This window comes from Haliaeetus leucocephalus, unplaced genomic scaffold (assembly GCF_000737465.1).
Source record: "Haliaeetus leucocephalus isolate CR32 unplaced genomic scaffold, Haliaeetus_leucocephalus-4.0 Scaffold262, whole genome shotgun sequence".
NCBI lineage: Eukaryota > Metazoa > Chordata > Aves > Accipitriformes > Accipitridae > Haliaeetus > Haliaeetus leucocephalus.
In genome coordinates, this window is record NW_010972698.1 from 7,914,927 (window position 1) to 7,939,044 (window position 24,118).

The 24,118-nt window shown below is 41.8% G+C and overlaps 1 protein-coding gene across 5 annotated transcripts in view; it reads right to left on the reverse strand.

Moving 5' to 3' along the window:
• Positions 1-24,112, reverse strand: part of IRS4 (insulin receptor substrate 4) — a 41,713-nt gene extending 17,601 nt beyond the window's left edge. For 3 of the 5 annotated variants that reach the window (XR_774451.1, XR_774452.1, XM_010569017.1), the window contains exons 1-2: positions 20,944-23,926; positions 3,515-3,566 (exon numbers count right to left, since the gene is read on the reverse strand). Coding sequence is in view for 3 of the 5 variants with exons in the window: in XM_010569017.1 (XP_010567319.1) it covers positions 3,562-3,566; positions 20,944-23,815 (2,877 nt within the window). In the remaining 2 variants the exon portion in view is untranslated. Of the gene's footprint in view, positions 1-63; positions 1,105-1,159; positions 3,567-20,943 lie in introns of those variants that run through there. The other 2 variants (XM_010569016.1, XM_010569018.1) reach the window with 2 other exon arrangements.
• Between the last annotated feature and the right edge of the window lie 6 nt (positions 24,113-24,118).

The window sequence follows — 24,118 nt, forward strand, 5'->3', positions numbered from 1 at the left end:
GCAAAACTATGTCCTCCACCCTCCCCCCCCAAAAAACCCCAACCCCTCAAGCAGTCAGCCCATTTCAGAGCCAACAAGACATTCAGACACAGGTCTCTTAAAGCAGTCATTATGAGACTGTTGCAACAGTCCTGACAGTGTTTGGATCATTTTCCCTGTTTACTGCTGGTAGGGCTGTTTCTGCCATGTATGAGAAGCACCGATTTCTTTTTCTTCCCAATACAGGCTACATGCTATAAAATGAGGCCCTAAGTAAGGGGGCTGGTTTCTTTGAGGAAAACCCTATTCTTACAGCAAACTTGACTTTTACAGAGAGTTGTTTTAATGCACTACTCTGAGTAACAGGGTAAGAATTACATCAGGTATTTTTAAAGAAAGAAAAGTCTAATCCAAGACATTTCACAGTAACCACCCACATTTATGGAGATCATATACACTCACATCTATGGATAAAAGCTCTTTCTTTCTATACAGAATTACTGACATATCCTTCATGTCAGTAAGGAATTTGAAAAGGCACTGCATTTTGTTGGTGTTTTCGAACTTGAAGTTCAGTTGCTTTTACAACTGGATGCCTTGCCTGAAATTACGATATCCCTGTATGGGTTTTGGTTTTACCTACTGAGACCTTATTTAACACATATCAAACCAAAAGCATTACTACAAAACTTACAACAGCAAGCCATGCTTGTTCCCTTCTACCCTAAACTCTAGAGACAGGAACCTATTTGACACTACACAGCTAAAAATTCCTTCCACCACTAGTACCTTTTGATCGTGAAACCTCCATACCCAGTCATGGATAAAGTAACAAACAAAAAATTGCCACAGTCTTCTGCATTTAAAGCAGAAAAAGAAAGTATCGGGCACCGAATTTTTCTTTTATTTTTTCCTCATTCAGTTGTTCACCAGCACTATGAATCTATGACAAAGAAAACTTCAGGGTGTTTTGCTGTATGTTACCTTTCACACCAAGTGGCAGAGAAAATTGGACAGACGGGGAATCACTACCCTGAAATACACTAAAAGCTTCTCCAAATCTTCAGGGACACAGGGTGACCAAACCACTTTAAGAAGAAAGCCGCAGCAGGAGGAAATCCACTTCTGACAGGACAAAAAACCCAAAAGTTTGTTTAAAAATAAAACCCAGACACGGAGCTACATGAACACGTATTTACTGCAAGTAGCTCTATGGAAAGCCAAGTCAGATAAATATAAACACTATACAGAGCTTCAAGCCAGTCTCCCAAAACCGCAAACGCGATGTGTTTTACAAAGAAAACAACATAACAATATTTACAATGGAAGACAAAGCCAGATCAATCAGCTCGACTTTAAAACAGATCTGTGAAGCAGAAATAGCAAATATAATGAACAGTTTCAACCATATATGTTTTAGTTTGTACAGACAATAACTGTCCAATATCAAATTAAATTTACAGGACAAACATTGTTCTATCATTGGTATTTTTGTACTATACAGCAGCATAAACGGGTAGCTGGAAGGTAGTATATATAGTGATATGTTTTACATCATCTGAAAATGTTCTTCCAGCACAATACTGAATAAATTAGTTGCTGTAAACTAAGAGATTCAAAAAGATTGCATATTTATTATGCCGTACCTATTAGTATTTGTACCACTACACTTGAGGTTACCCATTTACTTATTTATTCAGCATTTATTAAATCAGTGCTGTATATTGTACAATGGCAGCCTCAGGGATCTAATATGAAATAAGCATGTAAAATTTCTTCAAAACAACCTTTTCCTTTCACATTAAATGTTTAGAACTATCTTCATCCAAATTTTGATTTCTTAGAAAAGATGTAAAGCTTTATAAAAAGCTGTCTACATATTGCATTATTAATTTACGAGACCAAACAAAAGCTATATGGCAAGACAGTATCGTGGTCTGTAAGAGTGGTCGTATTTTTAATTAGTGTATGTTTAGCAGCAAGAAGTAACTGTACCAACTTAAACTTCTCTTCCAGAATCAAAAACAGGTCTGTGCTTTTAAACCCTGTAGCAACAGTTTTTCCTGTCACTAGACACTGCGTAAAGTGATTGGTACCATGTTTCCAAAAAAAAGTCTTCATATTTTAGTGACATGTACGTTTTAATACTACTCAAAAATAGATTTGGGTACATATCACCGAACAATCCAAGCTGACAGTGTCTAATTTGTTATACAAACTGTACTAGCAATTTCAAGGTTGTATGTTAGAGGTGAGGCAGCCTGACAAATCAGTTGTACAATATACAATGTAGAGGATTACCAGCTGTGTGGTGCAGTACAGCATGAGGATTTGTGTACCACTTCTAAACCCTTTATCAATCGTCAGTGCCTTTTATTATACATTGCATGTACCAATGACTAGTGTCATGCTCTTTAAGTTCATAGCAGTGTTAAAAACCTAAATTCATTTCAACCAAAAAAAAATTCAGTACAAGAGTGAAGCACTTAAATTGTAGAAAAATCAGGGCTTTTTTTAAAAATGTCAAATAGTCATCGTTCACATTTCTGTAAGTGGGATAAAGACAACTGATGAGCCAACATTTTACTTTTTTCCCCATTATGCCAGGAAGAAAGAACAAAAATAGTCCCAAATTAAAAACGGGACTTTGGTTGAAAGTAAGATCAATTAGGGTGGTTTCCCTTTAAAAAGCTACAGCTGACAACTATAACGCAGAAGTCACAAACGCTGGATACGACTCTGCAGTTCTCCATTTGAATGCATGAACAAAAACCTCATTTTACACAATTCGTATTTATAAACAAGTATCTTGAGGGTAAGAACAAAAACAATCTACAAGACAACCAGCCCATTAATCCTACTTTGTACATACCAAAATTCTGAGCAAAAAAAAAAAAAATTCAGTTTAAGCTCTGACAGACATTTGATTTAAAATACTCTAGCCTATGATCAAGAAATACCTCTTGTACCATAAAAGCAAAACCTTAAAAAAAGAGAAGAAAAAAAAGAAGGCAGAAGAGGTCTCTCCTTCTCAGACCCGTTCAGTCCCACGGGTTCACCCCTCAAGCTAATGTGCACCTCTCCTCCCCTCCTTCCGCCCAGCCACCCGAAAAAAATCCTGAACTGCCAAAATATTTCTAAACAATACATGTTTTAAGCTAGCCACTTGTTAATGTACCAGAGAAGCAAAACCCATGTTAAACAGACAATCAGAAACCAACTTTGACTTCTCAGCATATAAATTAAAAAAAAAATAAAAAAAAAAATGGGAGAGGCAGGAGGAAGAAAGGGGCATACAGGGATCTCCTATTAGCATTCACACTGCCTCCCAAATAGATAGGACATGAAAGACCAAATTCCATCAAAGCACAGCTATGAAAAAATCTCCATTCAAATTAATTCAACTGTAGAGAGCTGATGTTTATGAAAAAATTAATTAAAAGGATGTGTGTCTATGTCCGTGCTGGTGGAAATGAAAGTAGCCGGCTGGAGCTGAGCTTTGCTTCCAAAAGCACCACACAGTTTCTGGAGTTACCAGCAGAAAAGTCTTCTCTTCCAACAATGGTTTCCATGGCAATGCAGTCAGTCTAGAAAAGAAGAAAAAAAAAAAGTCAGTGACATTTTAAATGCAAGTTATATTGGAAAAAAATTGTTTTCTAGTGACAAGAGTACTCGGAGCTTATCCGTTACAGGAGTGACAGCTGCTGAATGCAGAATCCGGGTCCCTCACAGAGGGAAGGGGCGCTACCAGATGATAACACACTCAGAAATCCTGAGCCACCGGGGAGAACTACGAGTCTGAAGCAAGCACCGAATTGCCGCTGCAACCGCAGAGCTGACACGTGGACGCTGGACAGGAGCTCGGGCGGCAGCCGGCACCGTACTGCTGGCCCACACGCCGTGGGAAGGACCGGAGCTCACAGCTACCCGTCACCTATTTCGCTACCAGTATTTCATTTAACGAGACCTCGATCCTCCCAACGCGACGGGCGATGCGCATAGCAGAAGCTATTACTAAGCACGCAGCGCAGGATGAATGCAGAGCAGTTCTGTTCACCCAGATGTAATTAAGGTTGTGGCGAACACTCCCATTCACAGCAGGTACAGAACTGCAATGTAAACATTCCCTGCAACTCCAGCTCTGAACCAGGAGTGGCAAGTCACGACAGCTGCGTGCCCTGTCCTCAACTTTTCAGGAAAAAGCTTAATTTAGTTGTAATAAGAAACACCTCAGAGTATAGTTTTCCCTTTTTCAAGAAAGCCTCACTAAAAGGCAACACGCGGTACAAAAGCCCATTGCTATGGCAGACAGCCACCTCTACTGCCGCCAGCAAAAACCAGTGGCTTCAAACTGACTGGAAAAGGCAAAATACAAAGTGCTCGGTGAAATGAGGGGAAAAAAATATAATCTTGTATGACAGGAAGATACAGTCGGGTGACAAGGCAGAAATGGAAATAGGAGAGAGGGTGACCTCAAAGCAGAACGCCAGCTCTGCAATTAACCATGCACATGCCAAGGTGAGAGTGACTCAAAAGGTTCCCGACACAAAAAAAAAGAACTGATGAAGGAGATGCAAACGCCTTCTGCGGCAGTGCGAACACAAATTGAGCAATGTACAAAAAGTCGCTTTTCAGCTCGCTACAAAACCCCTTCCACTCCCCACCGAACCAGCGTGAACACTGATTTTCAGTCTGGAGGGGTACTATCGGGGCACTATCGTTGGGTTACACTGTCTCCAGCCTGACAGACTGTCCCCTTCCACCACTTCTGTCCTCTCGGCCCAGACTGAGGGCACTGTCCTCTGCCCATCAGGTGGCTTTGGTCACCTCCTCTTCCAAGGTTTAAGGTACTTGTCTGCAGGATCCGCTTCCTGGCATTACAGGGAAGAAGGGAACAGCAGGTTGCTCTCATTGAGAAACAACAGCTAGCCTAAGAGATTTAGCCTTGCCTTCAGAAAACATCAAATACAGAAATGTAGTCTACTTTTTCCCCCTCGAAGCCACGCAGTATGAGCTCTCTCATGGCTCTCGGAGAGCTCGCTGCTGTTGAGAAGAACTGCAATACGGGGAATACTTCAGTATGAACCACAGCGATGGCAGCATGGCCCGCTGGAAGGAAAGAAGGGGTTTCAGAGCTTAATCCTGCCCATGCTCTTCTGCGGGGTCACAAGGAAATCAGTTAAGTCCCACTGCTAAAGAAAGCATAGTGCTTCGCTGCCTCTACTACAGGGATACGCTGAAGAAAATACGACCATCCAAAGCACAAACAAGCATTACGTATAACCACGCAAGCCTGGATGTTTACTTACATAACCAATCATAAAGTATGCACACACAAACTCCACCCTAAGTTAAAGACGTTCTGATTTCTGTCCAGCTAAAAATACTGTCCCTTCAAAAGAAAAAAAAGAAAAAAAGAAAGAACAAAGCTCAGATGAGCTGCACTGAGCAGCCCTGCCCTTCCCACTGCTGCTGGACAGCCCCAGCTCTCGGCGAAGGCCGCCCACCGCCCGAGACAGAGAAGCAAAGACCATGGCAGGGCTGGAAGCCGTGCAGAAGGACTGAGGGGTCCTTCCACTCCACGGGAAACTCCCTTTTATCCCCACACAACCCACACCAAGGTCTGGGCTGCCGAGTTTCATTTTTCAAATTCGTAATGGTTTCAAAAATACAGTAACTTGGTTTTCCACAATTCAGGGAAGAGACAGCCAAAATACACCCGCAACTCAAGAATCTCCATTTGTATTATTTCACAGACGTCATAAGATCACTGCAAAAAGCTATTGCTTGTTACACACAGAGCGTGATGTGGTTAGCGATGGCTTTGTTTTCACAAAAGCCAAGTGAAGCTATTATTTTTTAAATAGTCGTCCTCTTTAGAAAAATATTATTTTGTTGTAGGACCAAAGGATGAAAATATGCACCACAGCTCGCAATGAATCACACCTCAACGATGCATGCAAGCCAAACATTAAAACAGTTAAAGCTTCTTTATTAAACTTATATTCAGTAAAAATTAGCATTTACCAGCATCCCCCCACCCTTTCCTTGCTGTGGACCTACAAGCTTACATAAAAGGAACTTCAAAAACTGTCTGCTTTTGTCAGGACATTTTTCCTCCACGCCTAACACACAAGGCACACCTGAAAGCTGTTTGACAAGTTATTCTAATCTCTCCAAGCATATCCCCAAAACATTTTGAAGAGCAAATGCCCAGTTGTTTGAATCAGACAATCCCATGTGGCAGGACTCAGTATTTTTACCTAACACTTTTTGAAAGCATTCATAAACTTATGCCAAATTTTAAGATACTTGGAGGGGATGGGGAAGAGCTTAAGAGCAAAAAAAACCTGCTTAACTCCCAAGTTTGATTCTCTGAACAAGCCTGGCATAAACTCTAAAGGCAGCATGATAACCAATCCTAAAGCAAGCTCACCAGGTAACTCTAATCAAAGCCCAGACTAACACAGATTAATTTATAAGAAACCAGAAGAAAGTATCCTCAACCAAGCTTCCCTACAGCTTACAAATTCCCTGGATGTCCTGGCTCAAATACAGAGCTTTACACCAGCGTAAAGGCAAGCTCAGGACCTCCTTGCAGCATCCCCCCTTCCCGAAACCCTGTGCTTGTTAAACAAGATCTCATTAATTTGTCCCCCCGCCTCCCGGTGATTATGAAGTACACTGCAGCTTTGCTTCCTCTTCATTTTAAGCTAAAACAGAATTGTGGGAACTGTAAATAAACATAAGGGAGTTTCACGTAAACATTACCTACAAGCTGATAACGTCTCATAAAGCCTTGAGTCTTTCAGACATGGAGTTACTGGTTGTCACCACTTCTCTAATCCCCTTGTTAAAGCTGAAAATTTCAATACTGCGGTTGGAGCAGTACAGCTGGCTGATGCCCTGAGTCATCAGCTCTTTTTTGGGATAAAAGCATCAAGCATTTATATATAGAGATAGATATAGATATAAACTGATATATATACATGTATGTGAACACATAATATCAAATAGAAAAGGCAAAAAGAAACTCATGAAACTTGGCCACATAAAAAAAAATTCCCTCTGAAATCTAAGATGAGACTGAGGTTTTGCAAGATCCCTCCCACAAAGCGTCTGCAGTCACCACCATTCACGAGGGTGGCACTCCGGAGTCCATTCTTCATGACAGCAGGACCACAGGTCACCCACCACCAACCTCCAGGCATCAAAGAAATCCCACGTCACTTCCAGGGGAGTCTGCGCCCAGGGGCGACCGGGGTCTCCAGCAGAGCCAGGGATAGTTTCTGCAGTGACAGTCACAATCCCCGATACTGACTTCTGAACCATGAAGTTGTAGGAGCTCCCGCTGGTGTCGCTTCCCCCAGCACACCCTCCCAGGAAGATCTGCGCCGAACCACCCGCCTAACCGCGTCTCACATTTTAGTGCTACCGCTGCCTGCAAGGAGCCAGCGGGAACCGCAGTGTCAGAGCGCGAGTTTTGTTTGTATCGCGGCACCTGTGCTCGGCTGTGCCAAAGCACCGCACATGCACATACACCACGAGAAAAGTTATTAGTCAAAGAGGTGTAAAATGGGTTTAATGTAAGTGAGAACAAGGCTGATGTCTGCTGTGGTGCTGATACCTGAAGCTTATTTGTGGATTTCCACCTCTGCGGTTCCTCACCAGAAGGATCCTTAGGAAGCAACGTGGGTTTAGTTAGCGAGGGTGGCAGAGAGCTCACGCATTAAAGCTCCTTGGTGGCTCTTCTCTCCCACAGCCGGTCGTCTTCCACCTTTTGACTAGCCAGGAGGTGAAGGGAAACTAATGGAGGACGTGGAGTGCTCAAAGAAAACAACACCACTTCTGTGAAGCTGGATGATCTTATTTCAGTCTTCATAATGTAAGATTCACCAGCCAACAATTTTCTATGTTAATAGTATGAATATGAGACTTGCTGATCAACAATAAAAACCAGATTAGCATGTCATTACAGATACCATATAAATGCATTTGACTCAACACTGATTGAACAGTAAAGGAAGCTGTCAGAGAAATGGATGAAACAACTCTTCTAAAAGGAAAACAACTCATGAAATGCAAACTAGCTGGGAAGAGAGGAACAATGCTCACGAAATAGTTCACCGGTCCCTTGGAGTTCTCAAAACATAAATGCCACCAAATAAAACTCAGTGGCCAGATCAGACATGACAAGTTTGAAGATAACTTTCACTTGCAGTGTAAATACACTGCTGCTGTTCCCGGATCCTCACGAGCTCTTCCAAGAAAATCTGCTCAGTCTTCCAAAAAAAAAAAAAAATTTCTGGTAACTGATCACTACAACAAAACAAGCAGCAAAAACATGAACTCAAAAAAACCCTGCACTTGTGAAGCAGCCTAGAAATACCCCAAGTAGTTTTCATAGCACCCTACACTGGGCTTTTCTGTTTAGTCAAACTTCAGCTCCATTAACAGATTCTTCACAAAAGCTTCAGCCTTTATCCAAAATTGAACTCTACTGCTTCAGAGTATTGAGCACAATACAAATTCAACTTCCTGTGAATGTTTAATACGGAAAACAAGTCCAGAAAGCCCCCAAACATTTTCAGAGATCACCTCTCAAAATATAAAAGCAAAGTTTAGAAAATTAAAATTATGTCCTCATTACACAATTCTATTTAAATTCATCAGTTTAAGATGGGATCAGATTATAAAACTACACGCAGCTGTCCAAATCTTTCTGAGGAACAAACAATCAGAGGAAAAGGATTGCAAGAGCAGAAGAGAAACTAAGAGGGCAAATATTTAAAACAGGATGGCAGTATGCCATTGCTCAAAAATGTTTTGTTTAAAATTAAGGAACACACTAAGAAAGTGCTCTGCAAGTTTTCTCTGCAAGAATAATCTATAGTTCTATAAAAATTAGGGGCAGAAGATTAGATTAGTCTTAATTCATTAGACTGCAAACCCAGTGTGTTCCATTTGAAAATGTATCAGATGAGAATATATCCAATTTACACTTCATTTCCTGCATCTGAATTATTAAGGTTATACAAGTCAGGCCACTCTGAAACAAACCAAGAGGTTTTAAGAACATAGCAGACACATCCTAATTCTCTCAAAGAAATCCATCCTAAATAATATCTGTTTTTACAGGAAAGGCTTTTACTGACATAATTCTGCAACTGATTCCTAAAAGGATAAAAGCTTTGCTTACAGAAGATATTAATTTAAGATAATTAAATTATTAAAATCTCCATGTCAAAGACTAAGACAGCTTAATGCTTTCTGGAGAACACTACTGAGGTTCTCCATTTCCTGAACTTCAGGTTAGGGGGAAATCAGAATTAATCTGACTTACACAGATCAAAAGCAGCAGAACAGCCCTAGACTTTCTTGTGCACATGGCCACACAATATTCCTGTTGTTCAGGAAAGCACCAAATCCCAGCACGACCTCAGGACACAACGTGCAAGTCCGAAAGCATTTTGTTCATGCTGCCGGGACAGGGCAAGAGGACTGCAATGTACTACCTTTCAAACTGTCCATATGGCATGCAGGTCAGGGGCAGGGAGATAATTTGCCCAAATACATTCTTCATGAATTAGTGAGAATTTTTTTTGCCCCAGATCTTACCAAATATATAGTCATTATCCTATGTCATTGTCCTATTTCTTTGAGTTATTTTAATGGCAAGGCTTTAGACCTTGCTAGAGGCAAGCAGTGTTATTTGAGAAAAGCAGAATTTCTTCTTGATTTGCACACACAGACACCAAGTCTACAAATACAAGTCAGAAAAACTGACACATTTGCAGTTACTGTACCTGGGTAACCCAAACAAGACCCTGACACAGAGCGCATCCTTATTTGGGAAATATGTTAAACCACACGCTTACCATTAAGCACACATTCCACATACTTTCTTCATTCAACAACAAACTAATGATGCTCATATTGAGCTAACAAATATATTTTGTACCTACAATTTTACTGACTTTCCACAAGCAAAAAAAGCAAAATTTGTTTTAAAAAACCCTGTTACATGACCCACTTTTCATTGCATAAACTATTTAAACACAGCGACTGGTAACAACACATCCCAGTAAATTAGATTCCTCCTCAAGTTTTACTTCTAAAATTTAGAAGACAAAGTTACACTTAGAAATAATCTTTATCCACAACCATTCATTCAAAACATGGTTCTGCTACTCTTAGTGCTTAGCAATTTCATGAGCTAAAAAACCTCTCCCATGCTTTAAGATCATTTTTATTTACTTTGTAGAAATGCCTTATCTTTTGCAACAGTGGCTTCTTTTTCTGCTTTAAGAAAAGTAGTGTTGTTTCTAAGAAGGCCTTACGCACACTCCCTAATTTCATCTCTTCTACTGATACTATTCCTAGAATTAAGAAATTTGCATGCAGTTTTGGCAGGGGTCTAACACCAACTCAAATTGCACTGGACAGCTTAACAAGAAGTGCTGGGGGTTTGGTGTTCTTGGTTTTTTGGTTTGTTTTTTTGTTTTTTTTTTTTTTTTTTTTTAAACTACATTTCTATTACAATATAGCAAGGCAATACTAAAAATTAACTTCTCTCCACTTCAAAACACATAGAAGTTCAAAATTTCACATTTTCATGTTGCAGAAGAATGAAAAAAGTTCTTTTCCAAATGCATTCTCATGGCAAGTATGTAAGATACTACAACTGACCTCCTAAACTGCAGAAAACAAGTAAATTTTAGACATAAAAAAAATATCTTGTTTGTTTGGCTTCTGACAATACCACCTGCTGCAGTTCACTCTGCTCTCGGGACAAAGGTTAGGAGCCCTGAAGTGCCAATAGGGACGAATGTATTTCCTGCCTGTGCTCTTGCCACAAACTGGACATTAAGAACTGTTAGGAAACAAATAGGAAAGAAAACAGCCACGTCAAAGACCGGCGCTGAACAGCAGGCGCAGCTCTGGTTCCCTCATTCAAAAAGGACTTGGAATAACTGCAAGAGTTTCAGAGTAGTGCAGAAAAACTCATGAAAGGTGTGAAACAGCTTCCCAGGGAGGAACAGCCAAGTAGCAAGGACACTTCAGCCTGCAGAGAGGTATTGGGACATATCAGGAAATAAATTTTAAAAAGTTATACTGCAGGTCCCCACTGTGTGCAGTACAGGAAGCTGCTGACAGCACACTGGCCAAGTGTATGGCAGAGGAGGATACAGCATCTACACAATCTGAAGTGGCATGGAGAGAAAAGATAGGGTTCGTTATCTTCCAATACACAAACTAGGGACTGCCAGGGAAAGCTGGTACAGAGCAGGGTCCAAAATAGACAGAGAGAGGTCTGCATGCAGCGTGTACTGACTGACCACAGGCTGCTGTGGATACAAGGAGTTTACACAGGATCAAAAAGAGATTGGAAAAATACTTGGATTAAAGATCCATAAAGGATTATAAAACAGACAAACTATATCAGGCTCAGGAAATCCCTCAAGCTGAGAAAACAAGTAAAGAAAAGAAATCAGAGGCTAGGTGTATGTTTGCAGGGAAGTATTACACACACCTGCCCCGCTCTTCCTCTGCTGGGTGGTGTCTGCTTGCAGGCACAGGTCTTTGGTTTGAGTGAGCAAAACTATTCTTATGAACACAACTGAGGGAAAGGACAGTGTTACTCATGACTAATGAAGCAGCTCCCCACCTTTCAAATCACCTTTCCTGGTATTTCCTTTCTACAGAAAGTTTCACCTGCTCTAATCCATCCCTTTGCTCCTCCCAAACACTTTAGCCATGGACGTTTGAACGCGTTCAGCACTACCTTTTTCTTCCACCTCTACTGACATAAATGACTGTCAAAGACAGAAAGTTACTACGTGGCCACATACCCAAATATTTACACCCTCCTCAGCCATACCTTTTGCCCATGCATGCCTGCACAAAAAACCAAAACCAAAAACAAAACACACCAAAAAAAACCCCAAAACCAACACTCTGCTATCAGCCACTATCTGCTACTACACACACCAATGGCACGCATCGATTTTTTACGTTTTCTAATTATCACATTATTGAGTCTGCATTAACATCAGGATACCCAAAACCCTGGCTTATGCAGGGGAGGAAGAATAAAGGTTCAGATTGCATTGCATGTGCGAAGCAAGGTCTTCTCAAATCACAGCACATGCACAGGGGGCAAGGATAGGGCCTTCATCTTCCAGAAGCAGCTCAGGAGCTCACAAGGACAGAGTTAAACTGTGTCTACGCACAGACAAGTTTTAATCAACAGCCTGCAACTCTTGTTTAGTGTTTACCTTGTGGAACATGTCAACATTAATACTTCAATCATTTATACCCTCAACAGTGAATCAAGCCTCACTGCTCTCACCACTTCCAGACTCACCCGCAACCACTACAGCGTCTGTTCAACCTAGTCTCCTGATACAGAAATAAAAGAACTTTCTCCTGTCAAAACTATCGTTTTGCACCCCAGCTTCCACAGGCTATTCTCAAGCAGCTGAAAGCACCACAGCAGTGATGAGCAGGTGCCATCCAGACCTCCCTGTTCAGAGTTGGACTCCAAATGCTCTGACACAATGGTTACAAATCCTAAAGGTGAATCTCTCTCCCAAGCCACACTCCTGCCTCCTCCCCAACGCTAGAATATTGCCTGAAACCCAGAGATGTCACCTAAAAAGCCCCTGAAAAACCAAGAAGGAATCGGTAGGAATGCCAAGGCAGCTCCATCGCCCTAGCTGCTCCTGGAGCAAAGTCTCAGAAAGAACAGAGGATGCAGGTCCACACGACATTAACTGCCTAGGGACACAGCAGAGGGTGATCCTGTGCTCCGGTACGCATTCTTGCACTCCTGCTCGCACCAAATCTATCAGTCACATGGCTGCAGGAAACCTAACTTACAGAAAGGAAAAAGAAAAAAAAAGATAAAAAAAATAATCACATTCCACATCTAAAAGGGAGAAGTAAACATTGGGACATGCTCCTAACTCAGAGATACATGTTGGCCCACATTCCTCTTACCAAGATTAATATCCTGGCCAGTGTTCTGACATTTACCTCATCCTTTTCAAGTCATTTAAACCATTACAACCACTGTATTTATAGCTCACTACCTTCCATCGCTCCCTGCCGTGTGCATACCCTTCCAAGCGCCTCTACCAGCTTCCTCTCTTGCAACCGCTCTCAGGCAGCCTTTTATCTCTCTGCGAGGCTGACTCTTATCTTCACTCTGCCAATGGTAGCAGCCTTGATCTCTATCTTACTCTCCACCCCAGCACATTAAGTTTCATCCATCCCTTTAGTTTCATCTTTTAAATTGTAAGCTCCTTAGGACAGGGACCAACACATTTACATTTGCGGCATTGTACAGGGGACCTCCATCCTGCCTACCTGTTCAGGTTCTACAACGAGCAGAGATCACGTCTGGAGCTACAAGCTTTCATTAACAGACACTGTCGTAATATTGTCTGAATGACCTCAAGATCAAATCTGTTCATTTTTTCAACTCATTTTTAACTGATTTCCTGTTCACCACAATCTGCAATTTAAAAACATCTTGTTCTAAAAACAAACAAACAAGCCAACCACCCACCCCACCCCGAAAAACACCACAGAGTAAAAATATAGATGGCAAATACCTCCCAAAGTGTCCCACATAAGAAGCAAATATTCTGGAAGTTTGAACTCAACAGTGGATGTTACTACTGAAAACCCAAACAGCTTACAAATTTTTCTAACAGACTAACTTAAAATACAAAAAAATTCCATACAGCAAATAGTATCTTTTTGGCCCCTTAACCCATATTGGTTTAGACTTAAGAAACTTTATTGTTTTAAACCTACAGAACTTAAAGCATGTTCCTTCATCTATACTGATGGAAGTTTTACCTGCATCCAACTTGTGCTGAAGAATGCCCTCAGCCAACCCACCTGCAAACAGGCTCCGGTTACATAGACCAGGAAAGCAAAGGTGGCCAGACTCGAGGAGAAGCCTTTCTGTACCATTTGCTGGTTTGTCTTGGCCATGTTAGTTCAATTGTCGATAACGTGCCACAAAAGTCGCAGAAACAGCAATGCCTGTCAATAGCCTAAACAGGGTTTTCATACAAATAAGGTATTACATGGCTCACACTAATAGCTTTTCATGGTCCAATATGCAATAGGTTCTCATTTATCTAATAATGCGTCTGCTTCACGGTCATCAAGAACTCTCCAAACTCCTGGCAGCCTAAGAGATTGGTGTGAAAAGAAGCACTCGTTCCCAAAAAATAATTCAGGCTCAGGCTATCCAGCATCAAAAAAAGATTATACTGCAAATTCAGCTGTTCGGCAAGAGCCATAAACAATAAAGCAAGCTGGCTTGGCATGAGTATGGGAACAGAATCGCGCCATTCCCTGTGGCAGGGGGGTATCATTTGTTAGCGCCACAATAAATTTAGCAGCAAATTTTACCGGGTTTCTTGTGCACCTTTTGGTATTATTTCCCATGATTTTCAGATAAAGAAAAAAAACCCATTTTGATATCCTCAGTCATTCCACAAAATCCTGTTCTACTAAAAGGGAAACCTTTCTCCAAGCAGGTAGCATATTTATGAGCCTTTCATGCCCTAGCAAAAAGGAAACACTATTCTTACCTATTTTATGCCCTAAATAATAACTCAATTTGATATTTATATAAGTTCATAACATACATATGCTATGCAGTGAACACAAGCACTATTCACTTTTCAGTAGTAATTTAAAAGTTTCCAAATTTCTTGAATCACATTAAATTGTATCGTCACCTTGGAATTATAGCCAAATCTTAACTATATTAATTTCAGTATAAGCCATCTCTCTCAAAACCCCTTTCTTCTTGGAAGATTAAAAAAGATTAGACCTTACACTTAACTCACAAATCACTGGCACACAACTCACATATATACACACACACACAAGCAGTCTGCATTGTTAGCATCTAACCATACAGCTTAATTAACAGAAAAATAATGTCTTGAAATAAGCAACCTTTGCCCCTTAAGATACAGCTCATGACTTAACCAGGGCAAAAAATTCTTGCTAACAGTCTACTACACTGCTGGTCTTGGGGTAATGCTACACCTGAAGCAAAATCTCCACAAATCCAAAGACTTAGATGTTCAAGATCATTTAGATAAGATACTCAGCAACACCTCTGAAATGCCTTTGATGAGTCAGGCTAATTTACCTTTGTCTTCCCACTGCCCTCAAGTATGTCACAAATCCCTATTGATCAAGGTTCTCAGCTAAATCAGAACCATCCCTAAGTGGAGTGACCTTTACAGAGATGCAGGGCTTGATTAAAACTAGAACATACTTTTTCCTTTTCCCCTAGTCATTGCTTTAACCTGTAAGACACCACAGTGCAACTTGATCACTGGATTGTTGTTAACATGCAAAAGCTAAACATGAAAAAAAGTCAAACAGCAAATTTGCAGGGTGGGCCATAGGACAGTTCTCCAGCCAAGTCATTACATACCATTTAAGGATGAGTCATAAGATAATACTACTTTTTTAGGACAAAACAGCAATAATAATACATCCCCAGGCTCCAGAAAGCTTGACTGTCTCTCACCTGCCTTTCAGTTTTATCACTCCATTTTCCTTTGAGTTGAAGAACGCCACATTTGATCACAACAGTACTTAGAATAAAATTGTAGTTTGTTTCCTGCTTCAGATCAGAAAAACAAACTTGTTAGCGCAGTCAACATACTGGACACCATTCAGCATGTTTTTGGGAGCACCACAGATGCACAAACACAGCACACAAACACACACCAAGGTACAACACAGTACTATAAGCTCTTTTTAGTACTGTCCAAAACCTCAAGGTATAAACCCTCCTCCCAGCAATCAATATGAAGAAAACTTATTAAAGATCCTTTCATTAAAAAAAGCATATGCAGAAAAAAAACAAACCCAAACTCTACCTACTGCTAACATGCCACTGGACATACAAAAAACCCCAAAGAAATACCTAGTGACAAACCACCCCAGCAAACCCTGGCTGGAATACAGCCCTGGAATAAGTGCTGCACACTTTCTGCTACTCCAACCTGCCACCCCAAACGACAGCAGGAACAAGGGGCTCTCAGACATCAAGAGAGGAGGGGGAAACGTGAAGTTTTAGAGGGAAAACTAAAAGTGTAATAATGCATTTAAGATTTCACCACAAGACTTAACACCCCACCCCACCCCCAAAAAAAAAAAAAAGCAGTTTGAATCAGTCCCGGATTACTCCCAGAACTCCCCACGTCCTGCAGCGGTGCTTTAACCTACGAGACAGCTACAAGCAGAAAGTTTTAGACTTCCAAAAAAGACAGATGTCACCATCAGCTGCAACTATGGATTTAAAGTCTGGAAAGCTGATTTCCAAAAGTATTTCAACACTGACTACAAGTAAGCGTTCCCTCTCAATGGCAGGGGAACATTCTTGTCTCAGATCTTCTCATCCAAGCACAAGTAAAACCCAACTGATTCTTGGTCAAATATGTCATAATTAGCTCACTCCCACACTGCATGGCAAAAATCTGTTCTGCCTTCAGCAGCTCATATACTACTAGAGAAAGTTACCCTGGGCATTTTTAAGCTTAGCTGTAAGTCACTCAAGACTGTTAAAGTGGCATCTGTTACAGCAAAATTAAAATTGTTTGGGGTTTTTGTTTGTTTAGTTGCCTTTTTTTTTTTTAAGAATTATTATCCCAGCATTATTTCAAAGATGTAGTATATATAGCAGCATTCGGATGTGCTTCAGTAGGGTTCTTCAAGTTATTTTTAAATGAGCCTGTGCCTTACATATTCTGCCAATACAAAAGAGCCTCAGTTTGAAGTAAACTTTTAAAAACCACTAGTCTGAAACCCAAAAGGGGCAGTTATTTGCCTGGTATCCTGTAAACTGTAATTTACTATATTAGTAATAGCTAAAACTTCCAGCTTCTGAATTTCTCAAAGTGTATATTGTTCATTATATTCGTCAAGATTTTGCATTTGAAATATGCAAGCTACCATAAAGGATTTGGACAATTTGGAACACAAGTTTTGCTTTAGAGCTGTACTTGTTTTCCTTCCTCTCAGCTCCCCAAAGTGTACACAACACTCTTGCCCAGCCTAGCACAGGAGGAGATTAAAAAGGTGAGGAACATTTAAATTATAATCCTGCACTTTAGAGAACTTCTCAAATAATAGTGTTAGAATATCAGGTTGAGATAAGATTAAAGAGTGGGTGTAGAATAGGTGGGTTGATACTAAGCTGAACATTACATTTACTCTGAACAGCCTGTTTTGTTGTTGGAGTCCAGGGTATCTTTGCAGGTTTAATATTTCTAATTAAGACTGAAGCAACTTGTATTATACAGGACCCATTATGCAGTTTATTACCACCCCGTTCTCATTATCCTCCTCAGTTTCTACAAGGTCCAATAACAAGGTATACATTAGCTAAGCCCTGTTTGAAGTAGCTTTAGTGTTCTGTACTCCTAGCACAAAATTTCATGACTCAGATTCGTGTAATCAAAACTGCAAACCGCTTGCTTCAATATTGTGTAACCATTTCGTGATGAAACTGTTTTGCTAATGACCTCCTTAAACTTCAAGGATTAAAAATCAGAATCTTATGTTCTTTTTATCATCATTATCAACATAAAACCTGAGCTCAATTTTGCCTAAACCTAAAATAAAAGTTTAATAACAAGTCAGGCATATTTACCATTTCAAGTTAGTGCCCTCCCCCTCCTCCATCCATGTAATGAATAAAGAAAAAAAAAAAAAAAAACCTTGATTCACATCAGTGAACCTGAACCAGAAGTAGTTTGGGAATTACAATGAGGGGGCAGTGATGCATTGGAAATCACTCTACCACCCTCAGCAGTTTGGAGAATGCAGTTGAGTCACAGAACACAATATTCCATTTAAGCAAACAAAAACAAAACAAAAGAGCAAACAATCTGAAGTTAGGTAGTGTTTTCCTTCTAGTAAAACTGCAGAATTTAATACATATGAGCTCCTTTCTAGGAGGTAAAGGGTAAACACAAGTGCTAAATATTTTCCTTAAGAATGGATTTAACCACAGAGCATTTTTCAGGCAAAGAGACCAAAAGAGTAGGATGTAGAAGGAAATAAAAGACAGCACTCAGTTCTGCTAAAATTGCCCAAAAGTATTAAAAATATCAATTACACAGGCACACTACACCTCTTCACGACACAAGAGGTTTGAGTAAAGCTTTGTTTTCACTATTCAAAATGGAATGTGAAAGTGTTTTTCTGGACTACAGAAAAACTTCTAAAATAGTAAAATAAAAGCTTTATTGCAGTAGAAACTAATAAGCTGCTTAAAGAATACAGACTTTTAAAGTTATGCTTGCTACATAGCTCAGAGACACAATTCAGTACGTGAATGAAAACTGGTATCTTTACAATGAAGAATTTAAGTCATTACTAAGAAACAGATAGACACCACCAATTTACAACATTGTATCCAAGTTTGGCAAGCTACTTTTAGCCTGGACTATTCCAAAATCTGTTTGCCCCTCCATGAGCCACCTACAAGTGAACAGTGTCCACACCCCACCTGCCCTCCCACTATAGACCAGAAATATTTTAGGCTGTCTTTATAGAAAACTGTTAGGCCTTGTTTTGGAGCAGTGTTTTCTTTCTAGTCCTAAAAAGAAAAACAAAATTATAAACCACCAACCTAAGCTCTTGCTATTCTCATGCTTAATTTTCTGCCCAAGCCCATGTTTTTATGCACACGGCATAAAACAGCCCATGTTTTTATTTCACTTCATTTTAATGCATGTTTCATTTCCAGAAAACTTCAATTCACAGCAAAAACCAGCAGCTGTGAGTCTCTTGCCCCTCCACAATTTGTAACAGACAAGGGAAAAACCCCAAGCACAGGGCTGTAGATTATTTTGCTGTAGTAGTAGTAAGCAAAGTGTTTAACAAATACAATTTCTAAACACATTAGCTCTTGAAAAATATTTTTAAATGTAGTATTTACAGTATAGCTGAAAGGAAATAATCTCTGTACTTTTTTTCCCCTCTCCATTTTGCAACAAGTTTTACTTTATAACACAGATTTTAGTCATATGAGGCAAGTAAGATCAAGTAGGAATTCTGCTGTCTTTGGGGGTGCTTTTTAAAAAAAAAACCAAAACACAAAAACAAAACCCAAAACACCTCAAACACAAATCAGCTACAGCAATCAGTGTGCCTTTGACTTAGCAGACCAATCTTTGAAGTGCTGAAAGACTAACTTTGGAAGAAAGCATTTCTTGGACTGGCAACTTTCAACGTCTTCTAAATTTGATTCCAACCAACAAAACAAAGCAGAGGAAAAAAAACCACTGAGGCAAACCACACATTTCTGAGCAGCCCCAAGCAGTGCTGCCAGACTTCGAATGGCATGCGAGCTGAGTCAGGCTTATACCTTCCACTATTAAAGGCTACACAATTTTAAGCTCCTGCAATACCTTCTGCCTTTAGACACTTAGTTTTAAAGTGAAACTAGAAAAAAAAAACCCTATCATTTCAGTGTTTAAGATTGTAATTAAAATATAAAAGCCAGCAGTAGCCTGCCCCTTTACTGCTTTCTCTGTTGACAAAGAAGTAGACAAGTATCAATGTCCAACAGCGATTAAATATTTCCTCTTAGTACTCATCAATTATTGACTACACATACATTTGCTAAGAGAGGAAAACATCATTTCCAACCCACACAGTTTTCTATCCGGGTGGGTGAATTACTGTAAGGAGTTCAGTGGGTCACTAACACCAAAATAAGGATTATACTTCCAAAGTTACAGTGCAATGTAGCACTTGCACAAACACTGCTGTTCAGTCAGTGGACATGCATAATACCACTAACAGCTAATTACTATTTTTTGCTCCCACCACGAGAGCAAAGAGCTTAACATACAAATAGGAGCGTCCCTCTTCTTTCCCACGTTCTTCCTCCTCACCCCCAACACCCTTATTTTTTTTATGTACCCCTCAAACTGCATTACCTTAAGTTGGGTCAGACCAGCGATCACTTGAAAACTAGCTGCCTTCTCTCTGAAGTTTCAGACCTGGAAGACAGCCCTCAGAGCCTGCTCTTCCTCTATTCCAGGCATTCCTCACCTGCTACACGAAAGGCAGATCCCTCTGTACAGCAGGGGAAGGGTTACGGCCCAGCTAAGCCCTTGGACACTAGTAAGTGGTGAAAGTTGGTGAAGGTGGAGGGTGTGGGCTGCAGGACCCCCCCACCACCCTGGTCAGCCACCAGGAGATGGCTTCTCCAGGGGATACAAGGATACTTTGGAGACCAGAGCTCAAGAGCAGCACACCAAACCTTCAAGGGAAAAAGCTGAGTTCTGTTTACATAAGATTCAACGAAACAGATGTGGCCAGACTTGCACAGAAAAAACCCTAAAATATGCATTTCACCTACATTTATTGAAAAAAAAACCAGATCTAAGCCCCAAACTTTGATGTCTAAACCCCATTCAGCAATTTTCAGCTCTCCCTATCTGTGACAAATTACAAAACATCAAGTTCACAGGGGGAGGGGGGGGAAGTGAAGACTCATCTAGTTCTAAGAAGGGAAGAAGAAGAAAACAAAAGTGAAGTAAAAAAAAAAAAAAGAGCTACCATAACCTCAGGACAAGAATTCACAATACGAAATACTATTAATGTTTATACTAGCAAAATTCTTTTATAAAAAAACCGAGGCAGATGACAGTTTGATAACACCTCTAGCTGCCTAGAAGAGTCACATAAATCCTTTAGGCCAAGGACCACGTCCCCTTTCATCATCGTTCAGCGGTTAGGATGCTGTGCTACGACGAGACTGGTTATACTAGAATAATATAGAAGATTATAAAAAACATTTACCCCACTCAGAAGACCACATATTAGTATTAAGTAGAGAACCTTATTCCTACAGTTAAGCAAGCATGAAAGGGAAGTGCTTTTAAAGTTACAAACCTTTTCTCGCAGCGTTACACTTCAGACCATCGGATCTGCTGAAATCTATGCTTACGTAAGCTCCACTGTCCAAACCTGAAGTACCATTTTGGAGATGGCAAGTTGGCGCTGTAGTACTTGCCTCACAGCTTATAGGATCATCGCGTAAATTCAGAGCGATGTAGTTTAAGCCATTCTGAAATCCAGTTGAGGTATCCCTGGACATTTTGCTTTCCTGACCATCAGAAATGTTTTCATCCGGTTTTAACCAAACATTGTCAAATGAGGCAGAGCTGTGTCTTTTGCTACTATCAGTAAAGAATGAGGAGGAGGTCGTCACGGTCCCAGCTGAAGAGAATGTTTCAGAACTGTGTCTCCTCCTGCCTTGAGGATCGGCTCGAATCACTTTCGGTCCCATAGGAGGTTCAGAGCTAGGAACAGAGAAGCTACCGCTACCAGCGTATCGATCAACAATGCACAGTCTGTTAACTATGGAAGAAGGGCTATCAATCTTTACACCATCGTCGGATTCGGCAGCAAATGGCCGAGGCGGTGTTGCTGCCATGTTGAACGTCATCTCCGTGTAGTCATCAGTCCTGTTACTTGCAGTGCTAACACAAGCTGTACCAAATGAAAGCCTAGCGTAGTCAGGATTTGGTTGGTTTCTAGGAATACTGGAGCTTGCATAAATTGAAATATCTGTTAGGGAGTTAGACAGTTCCTTCGCTACTTTCGGTGACTGTACATCCAAGTCAACACTCATGTAATCAGAAAGCGGGGACTGCCTGTGGTCACTACTTGAGCCTAGAGATGATGGTGATCCTTCTGCAGATAAGGAATACGGTGTATTACTCGCTTTTTCATTAAAATCAATATTTATGTATTCACCGGGACTCGCTGGCTCAGGTGGAACCGTGCGATCGTACATTCTTGGGATAGTATTACTCCCTCTTGTACCTAGGGGTAGTCTGGTGGGCCTAGCAGCCCTGTTCTGCACAAGTCCTTCATCTGAACCTTTCACCGCCGGCAATTTAGAGATGCCGTTAGCCAGAGCCTCACTGTTGACCCCTTTTACATTTTCTGGTCCACCGTACAAGAGTTTTCCAGGTGAAGACATTGGAACATATTCACTGTGGTCACCATTCTGTCCTGACAACGCCTTGAAGCTTCGGGGCAAAGAAAAATATGAACTAAAACCTTTGGAAACAGAAGCGGTGTGAATGTAATTCGAATCGCCGGGGTGCTTTGGAGCTGAATTACCAGGTGACATATCCATATACTCATTGTTTATGATCTTCTCATTACTTCCTTTAGAAATAAATCCAGTTAAAGGACTTCGTACAGGTGAAGAGCTAGCCTTTGGAAACATCATCATATATCCTCTGGAGTCAACCTGAGACGGTGACCATGAATTGTTAATCTGTTTCGGAACAGACATACTTTTAGGAGTCATTGGCAGATAATCGCTGTTGCCGGAGAGAGAAGACGCAACTCCTGGCATCATTGGCATGTACCCATCATCCCTGGCTTTACTCCTGCTTTGGTTACATATGGAATCAAGGTTAGTGTCATTGTACTCCAATTCATGGTTATCTCTCAATTTTGGTGTTTCAGAGTAAAGTAATCGTCCATGATTTCCTGTGGAATCTTCATCTAACGAAGCTGTAGTTTGTGTCGTCTTCTGCTGCACTGCTACAGAAGTTGGTTTCGTTAGAGAGTAAGTTCTTTTCCTGAAACACTTTTCAGCCTCCATGTAATCATCTCTTGAGCTATCATCTGCCTGTTGCTTACTCATGGACATGTACTCACTCAGACAGTTCTCCTCTCTGATAGGCGGCGTGTTTCCCAGGGAATCAGGTGTATTACTCCTGACCCGAAAGTACCTGAAATCTCCAGGGCTGGAGCCATATTCATCAGAAGAGATAAATCCCCCGTCGCTCGGGGAACCACAAACGGATGAGCTAGAAGGCCTGGTCAACATGTCCGAAGCAGAGCCATGGCCACTACTGGAAGAAACACTGATGGGACTTGTAGTGGAGGGAAAATGAGAAACAGGCAGCGAAGCAGACCTGGTGTGATAGGAAGAGCTGAAAGCGGCTCTCACATACCTTCCGCTCCCTTCTTGCCGGCCCAAATTCATCCTGGCGGTATTCAGGTGGATGAGGCTCCCGGTCACCGACCTAAAAGGTCTAGTCATGGTTCCTTCTCCTTCGCTGGAGGTTCTGAAGCGATAGGAGTTGCTGCTTTTGGTGGTCGGAGGAGTCCCTCCGGCAACGCTCTCGGTTCTAGATCTTCTCTGCAAGCCGGTCTGGCTGGGGGGCAGGTTGCCCAGGTGCCTCCTAGTGGTGATGAAGGAGATAGGATTGGTACCGCTACCACCACCAGAAGACTGGCTCTTGCTGCGGGGCCTGAACTCTGCAAAGGCCTTTAGAGCTTTCATGGTCTCCAGAAAAGTCTCGTGCATATTCTGGGCAACCACCGAATCGTCCACCTGCATCCAGAGCTCTCCAGGCCCGATAGAGGCAGACCTGCCCACTTCGATGAAGAAGAAGTTCTCCGAGTGCCCGCAGCGGCGAATGTTCATTAGCTGCAAGTGGACGGAGGGCACCTCCGAGTTCAGCTTGACGAGGTGGATGGCCTTGCTGGAGAGGCACAACCTGTACACTCCGGTAAGGTTTTTGGTCTGCCCCAACCCTTTGGGCTTAACGTTGACCTGCCAGACCTCCTTGAAGACGGTGCCGGGCCGCAGGGCGGCCCCGTAGTGCTCGTCGTCCTCGTCCACCTGCTGATCGGCGTGGTCCTCCTGCTCCAGGAAGCCCCTCTTGCTCTGGCTCATGAGCTCGCTGATCGCCTGGTACCAGGCCTCCTGCTCGGCCTCGTTCTCGGCCAGCATGGCGAAGTACTCGTCCTTGGTGTACAGGGCGATGATGTGCTTGTGCTTGGCGTCGGCCCGCCGGCTGACGGTGAAGCACTGGTAGAGGGGGATGACCCGCTTGGGCGGGGGGCAGCAGAGGGAGGCCGCCCCGCCGGCCCCCGCCGCCCGCAAGCTGCTCTTGAACTTCTTCTCGCTGTCGTAGTACTCCAGCCGGGCGGGGGCCAGGTGGCTCTCGGCCCGCAGGACGAAGTAGCGCTTGTGCCCGTGCTTCTGCTTCCGCAGGTAGCCGCACTTCCTCACGTCCTCGCCGGCGGCGGGCGG